General features: G+C 37.7%; 1 protein-coding gene across 13 annotated transcripts in view; it reads left to right on the top strand.

Moving 5' to 3' along the window:
* The window catches only part of LYST (lysosomal trafficking regulator), a 229,791-nt gene that overhangs the window by 71,418 nt on the left and 145,890 nt on the right, over positions 1 to 12,483 (top strand). For all 13 annotated transcript variants that reach the window (XR_016219016.1, XR_016219018.1, XR_016219017.1 and 10 more), the window contains 4 exons: positions 1,805 to 1,966; positions 4,533 to 4,686; positions 6,112 to 6,338; positions 6,822 to 6,888. Coding sequence is in view for 9 of the 13 variants with exons in the window: in XM_008268236.5 (XP_008266458.4) it covers positions 1,805 to 1,966; positions 4,533 to 4,686; positions 6,112 to 6,338; positions 6,822 to 6,888 (610 nt within the window). In the remaining 4 variants the exon portion in view is untranslated. The remainder of the gene's footprint in view (positions 1 to 1,804; positions 1,967 to 4,532; positions 4,687 to 6,111; positions 6,339 to 6,821; positions 6,889 to 12,483) is intronic.

Genomic DNA, 12,483 nt, shown 5'->3' with positions numbered 1-12,483 from the left:
ATGGCCCAAGTCTTTGGGCCCCTTCACCCATGTGGGAGACTCTGAAGAAGCTCCTTGCTCCTGGTTTCAGATCAGCACAGCTCCAGCTGTTGCAGCCAATTGGGGAGTGAATCAGTGAATGGAAGACCTCTCGCTCGCTCTCTCTCTCTCTCTCTCTCTCTCTGTGTGTGTTTAACTCTGCCTTTCAAATAAATAAATAAATCTTAAAAAAAAAAAAAAGTGGAGCAGCTGACATTCGAACCCATGCCCATATGGGATGCCAGCACTGCAGGTGGTGGCTTTACCCGCTATGCCACAGCACCGGCCCCTTTACTTCTTTCTTTAACCTCATTATGCTGCCATTCCTTACTTTGCTACAGTCAACTATACTGAGTGCCATTCTTTGCTATTATTTCTGTGCTTTGGTACATGTTCTACCTGGTACGGTCTTTCCCTTGTTTCTGCATCTGCTCTCTCCTTCTTGTTCTTTGCTGTCCATCAAATGCAGCTCCTCCCCTAGGACACTTTTGACAGATCTCTCTCTTTTTTTTTTTTTTTTTTTTGACAGGCAGAGTGGACAGTGAGAGAGAGAGACAGAGAGAAAGGTCTTCCTTTTGCCGTTGGTTCACCCTCCAATGGCCGCCGCGGCCGGCGCGCTGCGGCCGGCGCACCGCGCTGATCCGATGGCAGGAGCCAGGAGCCAGGTGCTTTTCCTGGTCTCCCATGGGGTGCAGGGCCCAAGCACCTGGGCCATCCTCCACTGCACTCCCTGGCCACAGCAGAGGGCTGGCCTGGAAGAGGGGCAACCGGGACAGAATCCGGCGCCCCAACCGGGACTAGAACCCGGTGTGCCGGCGCCGCTAGGCGGAGGATTAGCCTAGTGAGCCGCGGCGCCGGCCTTGACAGATCTCTTGTTCTTTCTTTTCTTTCCTCAAAGTACTTTGTTTATAGCTATGGTATATGGTTGTCATCATATCTGGTTTGTACATATCTGTTTCTTGTTGTCTTCCAAAGAGAGAAGCCAGTTTTTTAGCCATCTTTATGATTTCATCACCTGGTTTAGGAAAGTAGCAAGAACTTCCTTCAGACATAGAAGGGAAGGAGTAAAAAACAGAGGGAGGAAAAAAAATTAGAAAAGTACCATTTGTAAGTGTCTTGGAAATCTCTAGGGGCCTGTGCTGTGGCTAGTGGGTTAAACTCTCTCTGCAGCACTGGCTTCCCATATGGGCAGCAGTTCGAGTCCTAGCTGCTCCACTTTCCATCCAGCTCCCTGCTAATGTGCCTGGGGAAGCTGCAGAGGATGACCCAAGGCCTGGGGCCCTGCACCCCTATGGGAGACCAGGAAGAAACTCCTGTCTCCTGGCTTACTCCTGGACCAATCCTGGCCATTGTGGCCATTTGGGGAGTGTACCAGTAGATGGAAGACCTCACTCTCTGTCTCTCCTTCTTTCTCTGTAATCCTACCTTTCAAATAAATAAATCTTTTTTTTTTTAAAGAAAAGAAATATCTAGCAATAAGGAATTTGTAAACTTTAGAGATGGTTAATCAAAACGCTGATGTTTCAAGGAATTATTTTCATAATTAAATTAGGATACAAGGAAATTTAAAACCAAATGAATAATGTATTTGATAAACAAAAATGTTATTAATTTAACAGTAGGATGTTTGTATAAAATGCAAGTATTTATGCAGTCATTTAAATTTCAAATTAACTGCAAATAAATGGTCTGGTTTTCTACTTGCTAAATAATTGTCAATTTATTATTTGTTACTTTTTTAAAAGCTTATTATTAATATTCTTAAGTGTCTTTTATTTTACCTTAGAACTTGTCTGTGGAAAATATATTATTGGAAATGAGGGACCATCTTTCCCAGTCAAAGGTGATTGAAACAGAATTAGCAAAGCCTTTATTTGATGCTCTGCTTCGAGTTGCCCTGGGGAATCATTCAGCAGATTTTGAAAATAGTGATACTGTCACTGAGAAGGTATGAAGAACATACAATTGTGTTATTTAGTATGACTAACATGGGAAAAAATGTGTGGGATGGAACTAGGACACTGATAGTTAGAAAATATGGACCAGGATTTGATTAGGTGAATTCTGTGAGTCTTATGGGACTGATGTTTCATCAGTGCCCTAATCTCATAAAAAACATGGGAACAATATGCCTTTCTTCATCTGATCTGGAAATTTACTGATAATTACTCCCAGTGAGATGAAATTTATTTTTTAATTTGATAAGTGTTAGACACAGGGTATCTTCAAAAAGTTCATGGAAAGTGTATGTTATGGGAAAACTGCATGATTTCAAAATGTTTTTGCACCAAAGTAAACTCATACTAACTTGTTAACCTATCTGAACAGGATGTAGTTTGAGGCACTAGGAATGATTAGACATCAGTTTGGAAAAGAGCCACTATCAGAGCAGCATGAATTCTGCTAAAATTGAAACAAGAATAAATATCAAATTTATGGTGATGCTTGGGTAGAAGTATGGTGACATTTTTGTTGTATTACAAAAAGTTAGCAGAGACAAGGCCTGAAAGAAATGTGTAGTTTACAAATTGATAACCAATTTTAAAAAGGGTATGACTATGTTGAAGATGAAGCCCAGTAAGTTTGCAAGGAAAAAAAAAAGATAAACTGTCATGCCTTAATGGAAGATGATGAGCAATTAACAGTAGAAATAAGAGCTAAGAGTGCATATATTCCTATTGGTTCAGCTTACATAATTCTGGTAGAAAAATTAAAAGTTGAGCAAACTTTCTGCTCACTGGGTGCCAAAACTGTTGTACTCAAACCAGCTCCAGAGAAGAGCAGAGTCTTCATTGGGAATTTTAAACAAATGAGATCAAGATTCTGAAGCATATCTTGGAAGAACTGTAACAGGAGATGAAGCATGGTTTCACCAATTCAGTCTTGAAGCCAAAGCAATGGCTGCCAAGAGGTGAAAGTGATCTTGTCAAATCAGCAGTGGATCAGTCAAGAGCAAAATCATGTACTAGTGTTTTTGGATGCTCAGGACATTTTTGCTTGTTGACTTTCTGCATGACCAAAGAATAGTCATATCTGCATATTAGGATGTGTTTTGAGAAAGCCTAAACTTTAGCAGAAAACTTCACTAGAGAGTACTTTCTCCACTGTGGCAATGCCTCTGCTCATTCCTCTCATCAAATGAGGGTATTTTTATGACAGTTTTGATGCAAAATCATAAGGTATCCTCATTTGGCTCCTTTGGACTTCTTTTTGTTTCCTAATCCTAAAAAAATAATAAATTAAAGGTGCTCATTTTTTCTTCAATTAATAATAGAAAAAGGACCACATTGACAAAGTTCAGTTCCTAGGATTTTCAACATTTTAGGAATGGACTAAGTAGTTTTTGAATTTGATGGGGCTCATATTGAGAAATAAGTTGACACTTTTTATCTTTTAATTCCATTTTCCATGAATGTTTTGAGGTCTCCTCATGTAACTGATAAATGTGGGCTGATAATGATTTGGTTTATGTTCTTTCTTGAACTCTGAAATCAATTTTAAATTACACATCATAAAAAGGACTAGTATTTGCGTAGAAAAGTAGTAGTCAATGTTTTTTTGGTGCTTAACATTTTTTCTAAAGAATTTAATTTTTTCCCTGAAACTTTGTGATGTATACTCAGTTCATTTCCCTCTCCTTTTATATTTCTTTTACATTTAATTAACAATCACCTGGCCTTTTCATAAATTACCACTTAACTCCTTGGCCTAGCAATATATATATGAAGTTATTTATGTTTTGCCGTAATAGTTTATGTTACTGTATCTCATAATTTTAAAACTTATTTAATAGCTATTAATGCCTTCATCTTATTACTGAATCAATCAGTTATCCTATAAAATGTTTAATGGCCTTCTTTACCTCTTATTGCTATTGCAATGATAAAGTACTCTGAGTTTAAGGGAAAATATTTTCTGAAGTGAGGGTATTAGTAGCATTTTTGTAAGAAAAAAAATTTTTGTCACAGGCATTAAAAAGGAAGTTAATCCTGAAACTGTTGATTTCTGAGATATTATATGTAAATAATTGCATTCTGAAATCTTTAATACCTTTGAAAAATTGTCATATCTCCTTGGGTATTCAATTTATGAAACATTTCATTTATAAAAAATCTATGACTAAAATCTCCCCTCATTAACAGATGTTTTAAAATATTACATATTTTACCATTAAGTTGTATGACATATATGTAATTCCACCTAATCAAGTGGTTTTCAGACATTTCCTATTGTATAAGTAGAAGGAAGCTCCTCTTAAATAGATACATATTTCAGTAAGACTAACGTGATCTCTGACTATCTGTTAGAAACCCCCTCTTTTGAGGTATTAAGTTGTCTGAGTGGTTCTGTGAAATTTTGCTGAGTGAATTTCATAATTTATAGCAGTTACTGACTATATTCAGATCATCCTTCCTTAAAGAAAATATTGAAGCTGTCCTTAAATTGATAAATAATTTGTTACTAAAAAGGAATGAATGTTACATCTTTACCTTTGAATTACACTGATTTTATAGAGTCATCAATCTGAGGAAGAACTGTCTTCTCAGCCTGGTGAATTTTCAGAAGAAGCTGAGGATTCTCAATGTAGTTTTAGACTTTTGGTTGAAGAAGAAGGCTATGAAGCAGATAGTGAAAGCAATCCAGACGATGGTGAAACCCAGGATGATGGTAAAATATCACTGAAACACTTGTGACTGGGTCTGCCAGTCAGACTGTTAGTTAGCAAAATGGTTACTAATAATAGCACTTCAGAATTTTGTATTGCTTTACAACTTAAGAAGTTCATTGCATTATCAATTTATTTGATCCTCACAACAAATTCGGGCATTTGTATATGCAATGTAAAGCAGTAATATATGTTTTGTTGTTACAAACATTCACTGAGTGCCTAAGATCACAGGTAAGGGACAAAGTCCCTGATTTCATTTATATTCCAGTGCAAAAGATGATAATTATAAGAAATAAACAGTATGAAGAGTATAAAACCTGGTGATACAATAGTAATTGGTTGGACAGGGAAGTCTGAATTAAAGAGTTAGCCAGACAGACATAGGCTGGAAGAGCATTTCATGAAGTTTGTTATAAAAAATAAATAATACAAGGAATTCAAGCCTTCTTTGGTGGCATCCAAGGATGCTCTAACTGCAGCCCTGCTTGTCCTTAGGATGGAACTGCATTGCCTATGATCTTTGGTTTCTGGGTTTAAAACTTGGGTATAATGGAAAAGACAGATTCATCAGAGCCAAAAGATACCTGGGAAAGTTCCATCTTTATATGTGCTGGCCTTATGAATGACCCAGGACTATTAGTCTTCATGAAGTTTAGGGTAGTTTATCTTCCTCAAAGTTCATGTTTTCTTTCCCATGGAATTACTAGGAAGTCACTGATAATCTTATCTAAAGGACTTAATAGATCTGTGGCCAGTGCTTTTTTTTAAAAAAATACTGGTTTAATGGTAGGTTTCTCATGATACAGGTGTGATTTTATAGTGGTAGATTTCCTCCTTTTTATGTTTCTAGCTAAATCTCAACCTCAAGAATTCTAATCTAGGTAGAAATTTACAAATTTCCTAACTATATGAAAAGTGTTCAAGAGCACAGCTGTCTATTTTAAGATTATATCAGTCAAATTTTCTAAGATTCAATATAAGTGAAATAATATCTGTTTCTCATTTATGAAGATAGAGTTTAAAATTCATCTAACCAAGTAGCTAAATTTACTGTTGTCACTGGGAAAGGCTAATTGAGATTTATGTATTTGAGGGTCAGAAAGTTTGAGAACATAGTGTTTTTTCCAGTTCTGTTGGAGGGATGTGTTGAATCTGTATCACATGTCAGTAAAAATTACTGTTGATATTATCTGTAGTTTTCTAAAAGGTAAAAGTCACTTTTAAGACTATTCATTAAACTTCAAACTATCCATAAGGCTTAATTATTCAGAATATATACTGTAATCGAAAATAATATAGGAAAAAGTTTTGTAAACATCTTATAAATAGCATTTTTGTTACTAAATCTCCTAAATGAGGAATAAACCTGAAATATTTATTTGGTGTTTAGGGAATAAAATAATGATTTCTTTTTCTCTTTTCAGGGTTGACCTTAAAGCCTGAAGCAGAAGGTTTCGGTACATCAATCAGTCCAAATGACTTACTTGAAAGTGTTAATCAAGGGGAAATAATATATCCTGAGATTTGTATGCTGGAGCTAAGTTTACTTTCTGGTAGTAAAGCTAAACTTGATGTACTTGCCCATGTATTTGAGAGTTTTTTGAAAATTATCAGGCAGAAAGAAAAGAATATTTTCCTGCTTATGCAACAGGTAAGAAGGTGCACCACATGTGATTGAGATTTATCAGACTCAAACTTCAATTACCTATTTATTTATAATCCAGCTTGTCTGAAAATTACTTGTGATGATTATGTATCTTTTTTAATTCTTTAGGTATTTTTACCTATGAGTGATACTCTAAAATCTTCTAATTCCATATTTCTTTGAAGTAGCATAAAAATTAATGTTGTTGTTAATGAATCCTTGTATATTTCTGAGAATGGGTAGCATTCTAAAAATTGCATGTAATTTTAATATATGTCCTTATTTGAAAAAATCAGAAAATTAACAATATGAAAAAGAAAAGTATAATTCTACACATAGCATTCTTTCTAATCATATTGTATGTATGTGTATGTGTATATATACACACAGGAGAACTCATCAAATAATTTATTGTGGTATAATAGTTATTTCATGCTTCCATGAACTAATAGACATTTAATTTTTAATGTTTCATTTTTTAATCTTTAGGGAACTGTGAAAAATCTTTTAGGAGGGTTCTTGAGTGTTTTAACACAGGCTGATTCTGATTTTCAAGGTGAGTTTAAATAACTTTGAAATTATTTTGTTATTATGTAAAGAGTTGGTAATCATGACTTCCATTGACATAGTACTCTGATTTCAAAAGTTATCTCTTTATATATCAACTCATTTATTTCTTGGCTCACTCAATGAGGTAGACATAAGTATCTGTATTTTTTTTTTTTTTTGACAGGCAGAGTTAGACTGTGAGAGAGAGAGAGACAGAGAGAGAGTTATAGACAGTGAGAGAGACAGAGAGAAAGGTCTTCTTTCTGTTGGTTCATTTTAATGGCTGCCATGGCCGGTGTTGCGTGCCGATCTGAAGCCAGGAGCCAGGTGCTTCCTCCCGGTCTCCCATGCAGGTGCAGGGACCCAAGCACTTGGCCATCCTCTGCTGCCCTCCCGGGCCACAGCAGAGAGCTGGACTGGAAGAGGAGCAACCGGGACTAGTACCCGGTGCCCCAACAGGGACTAGGACCTGGGGTGTCGGCGCTGCAGGCAGAGGATTAACCAAGTGAGCCATGGTGCCGGTCTGTATTTTACAAAGAGTAAAAATCTAGATTCCTACGGATTGAGTTTCCAGTACCATTGTGGGGAAGTAATCCATTCCAGACACTATATTACTGCCTTATCTAATACTGATTATCTATTCTTACTTAGTACTTTCTCAGACAGTTGAGAAATTCAAATTATGATTTTTAACCACAAGAAACCTAAATTTGAGTTGTAGAATTAGGGCTAACATATATTAAATGTTCATTTGAGTTTGATATTTCCTCCTGATTAATTTAAGGTTACCCATGTAGGGCAGGAATATTCATAAGTGATGCTGAGTCTTTCACAGGGTATCTTTTCAAGGAGTTCATATCAACATCTTAGTATTGGTGATGTTAACTTCAGTGACTTTGTTAAATGGCATCTGCCAAGTTTCTTCATTGTGAACTGTTTTCCCTTTATAATTAATAAATATTGTGGAAAGTTAACATGTGACTATGCAAATGTGCTTTTTTTTCTATCAAACTTTAACCTACTAATGTTGGCATTCTTTGATGATTCTTGGTAGAAACAGTTAATACTGTGGTACTTGCTTATCTAGTAACAATCTTCTATTTCCATCATTTCTTCCACATTCATTAAGTGAAATTATACTGTAGGGAAAAGCTTTCTTTTCTCCCTTATTTATTTATTTTTGTATGGGTACATTTATATGTTATCCTAGATACTTAATAAACTTTTTAAAATGATTTATTTATTTATTTGAAAGAAAAGTTATAGAGGCAGAGAGAGAAAGAGAAAGAGAGAGAGAGTGAGTTATCTTCCATCTAGTGGTTCAAAACTTTTTAACCTGAAGATATGATTGTGGGGTGAGTGTTGTGGAGCAGTGGGTTAAGTCATAGCCTGCGATGCTGGCATCCCATATGAGTGCTGATTCGAGTCCCAGCTGCTCTGCTTCCCATCCAGCTCTCTGCTAATGTGCCTTGGAAGGCTGGGTAAAGTATTCTGGGTTGATAGTTTTTTACTTTTAGGACTTGGACTGTATCTCTCCTTTGTCTCCTGGTGTCTAGGGGTTTCTGTTGAGAAATCTGCTGTTGGTCTGATGGGAGATCCTTTAAAGGTGATCTGGCATTTCTCTTGCATATTTTAAGATATTCTCTCTAAGTTTTGCTTTTGAAAATTTTACTCTAATGTATTGTGGTAAGGACCTGTCCTTTCCCTTCCCTTCCTTTCCTTTCCTTTCATCATGCCTATTTGGAGTTCTATGAGCTCCTGTATTTGGATATATGTATCTTCCTCTAAATTGGGGAAATTTTCTGTGTTATTTTCCTAACTAAGTTTTCTAAGCTGTTCATTTTTTTCCAAACCTTTAGGAGCTCATAAGACTTGTATGTTTGGTCATTTCATGATATCCCATAGATCCCAAAGACTTTTTTTCAGTCTTTATAATTTTTTTCTTTTTTTTATTGTCTCACTGAAATATTTCAAAAGACCTGTCTTCTGGGTCAGATATTCTTCCTTCTGCCTTACCAACTCTGTTGTTGAGGCTTTCCACTGTATTTTTTATTGGACTTATTTAATACTTCCTTTCTACTATTTCTGTCTGAATTGTCTTCAATATCTCTATCTCTTTGTACAATTTCTCTTCCAATGTCTTATGTGAATTTCCTTATTTCATGTAACTATTTCTCTGTGTTCTTGAGTAACCTTACAATCATTCTTTTGAATTCCTTTTCAGGCATTTCATTTATCTCCCTTTCTTCACAGTCCAATATTAATGTATTCCTGTATTCCTTTTGAAGAGTCATATTGCCTTCCTTATTTAGGTTTCTTGTGTTTCTGTGTTGGTTTTTATGCATCTAGGGAATGTTTTGGGGATTTTTCTTTTATTATTATTATTGAAGGCCTTATTCTTAGAAATGTGCCTCTCTGGGTCAGTGGAATGCCTGAGACTTGGGCTGGCATTCTGGGGAGGTGAGCTGGGTGGAGCCAGAGAGCTCTAGCCAGTGTTTGTGGGTGGAGTAAGAGTCCAGAAGGACACCAAGATGAGAGTGGTGTAGCACCTCTGGCTGCAGTCAGCAGGGGGAGAGGGTTCTTACCAACTAGTGTGTTCTCAATCCCAGCTCTTTTCTGTGCCAAGGTGAACCAGCCGATTCATGGCTTAGAGTGAGCTCTCAGTGCCTGTATACCTCACCCGCACAAGCATACGCACCATAGAAAACATCAACCCACTTTGTAGAGTGTTCTCAGAACCCTCTGCAACATCTATCCACATTGAGTAGGGAACTCTGAGTTTCTGCAGTCAGACCACACAGGTGCACAGGACGCCAGCCACAACCATGTCCCTCTCAGCTCCGAGGCCTGTGCAGCTCCACCTCAGCAAATTGAGTCTGGTGAGGAGAGGAGAGAGAAGCAGCATGACCTCCCTTCCTGAAGAAAAGTAGCTACTCAGCCCCTTGCCATTCCCTAGGCCATACTCAAAGGCAGTGAGGACTGTGGAACTCTTCCTCAGTAAAAGCCGCCGGGAGTGTAAGCTTCAGCAGCTTTCTCTCACCTTGCCTGGGGAAATGTCGCTTCCCAGCCTGGTTCTGGCCATGATTATGCAGGGGTCACCGGTGTGGCACAGCCCACAGCTGGCAGCTGTCTGTGTGCTCTCCTCACAGCTCCACAGAGTCTGTGGTCTGTTCTGTCTGTTCTCTACTGAAAATTTTTTGTTGTCAGTCCCCTGGTAATGTGGTCTGTCCTTTGTTTTTCTGATATCTGTGGCTGAAGTCAGTCAGTACGACTTCTCCCTATTCAGTCATCTTGGATCTAAATTAATCTTTGAAAAAAAGAAAAGAGAGACATTTCCATCTTAGCTTTGAGCGGTTCTCTTCCCTTAACAAGAGCTCTGATAAGATATAATTCACTTACCATGCAATTCACTTATTCAGTGTACAGTGTGCATACAGTTCAGTGTTTTTTGAGTAGATTCACAGAATGATACAATCCTCACCACAGCCAGTTTTAGAACATTTTAGTCACCTCCAAGAGAAACTTCATCTTTAGCAGTCACTCCCTATTTCTTCCTAACTGGACCCCACAAACACTTGCAACCTGGCAGTGACTAATCTACTTTCTGTTTCTATAGATAGTTCATATAAATGGAGTATGTGGTCTTTTGTGACTAATGTCTCACTTTTTTTTATTCTTTTTTTTAACTTTTATTTAATGAATATAGATTTCCAAAGTACAGATTATGGACTACATTGGCTCCCCACCCCTGACTTCCCTCCCGCCCGCAACCCTCCCCTTTCCCGCTCTCTCTCCCCTTCCATTCATATCAAGATTCATTTTCAATTTTCTATATATACAGAAGATCAGTTTAGTATACATTAAGTAAAGATTTCAACAGTTTGCACCCCCATAGAAACACAAAGTGAAAAATACTGTTTGAGTACTAGTTATAGCATTAAATCTCAATTTACAGCACATTAAGGACAGAGATCCCACATGAGGAGTAAGTGCACAGTGACTTCTGTTGTTGACTTTACAAATTGACACTCCTGTTTATGGCATCAGTAATCTCCCTATGCTCCAGTCATGAGTTTCCAAGGCTATGGAAGCCTTTTGAGTTCTCCGACTCTTATCTTGACTAATGTCTCACTTAGCAAAATGTTTTCAACACTCATCCATGTTTTAGTACTTCAGTTCTTTTTATATATATATATATATATATGACAGGTAGAGTTATAGACAGTGAGAGAGAGAGACAGAGAGAAAGGTCTTCCTTCCATTGGTTCACTCCCCAAATGGCCGCTATGGCCGGCACTGCACCACTCCAAAGCCAGGAGCCAGGTGCTTCTTCCTGGTTTCCCTTGTGGGTGCAGGGGCCCAAATACTTGGGCCATCCTCCACAGCCCTCCTGGGCCACAGCAGAGAGTTGGACTGGAAGAGGAGCAACCGGGACTAGAACCAGGTGCCCAAATGGGATGCCAGCGCCAGAGGCGGAGGATTAATCAAGTGAGCCACGACGCCAGCCCCTTTTTTTTTCTTTTTTAAGAGAGCTAGTTGTCTCACTTAAAAAAAAAAATTTATTTATTTATTTGAAAACAGAGTTACAGAGAGGCAGAGGCAGAGTGAGAGAGAGAAGTCTTCCATCTACTGGTTAACTCCCCAAATGGCCACAATGGCCAAAGCTGGTCCAATCCAAAGCTAGGAGTCAGGAGATTCTTCCAGGTCTCCCATGTGGGTGCAGGGGCCCAAGGACTTGGGCCGTCTTCTTCTGCTTTCCCAGGCCATAGCAGAGAGCTGGATCGGAGGTGGAGCAGCCGGAACTCGAACCAGCCGCCCATATGGGATGCTGACACTGCAAGCAGCAGCTTTACCCACTACAACACAGCCCCAGCCCCTTCATCATTTGTTTAAACACGTTTAGTTTACAGAGAAAGTAAGCAAGTTGTATAGAGAATTTCCACGTTACACTCCTGCCTGCCACTTTCCCCTATTATTAACATCTAACATTAGTATGGTAATATGTATTACAATCAATAAATCTAAACGGAGCCTTTAACTAAGTCCATAGCTTCAAATATACTGCTTTTACCAGTGTCCCTTTTCTGTTCAAGGATCCTATGTAGGATACTGCACTACATTTTATTGTCATATCTCCTTAGGCAATACAAGGCTTTACAGTAAGCTTTTTTATAAGTAGGAGTATACTCTAAAATAATAGCAGTATAATATGTAAATATATAAACCAGTAATGTAGTTTTTATCATTATCAAGTGTTATAAATCATACATAATCAGATGTGCTATACAATTCACAATGCAGATTTATTTACATCAGTACCACCACAAACCATTAGTAATGTATTGTGCTATAAATTCACCACAGCTATGAAATCACTAGGTGACAGAAAATTTTCAGCACCATTATAATCTTACGAGGCCATTACTGTATGTGTGGTCTTTGACCAAACTCTTGTTATACAGCACATGACTGTATTTATATTTAAGAAAGCTGTTGGAAACTTCTTCTAATGATGTAAAAGTAAATGTTTTCCTTTTTTGATCTCGTCCCTGAGAGGTTACTCTTTGAGGAGCTCTTGTGTAGATATGCCAGTGGATGTTTA

This window comes from Oryctolagus cuniculus, chromosome 13 (assembly GCF_051225735.1).
Source record: "Oryctolagus cuniculus isolate XC-2025 breed Fujian yellow rabbit chromosome 13, ASM5122573v1, whole genome shotgun sequence".
Classification (NCBI taxonomy): domain Eukaryota; kingdom Metazoa; phylum Chordata; class Mammalia; order Lagomorpha; family Leporidae; genus Oryctolagus; species Oryctolagus cuniculus.
Note: the sequence above shows the minus strand (reverse complement) of the source record. Positions and strands in the feature narration are given on the sequence as shown.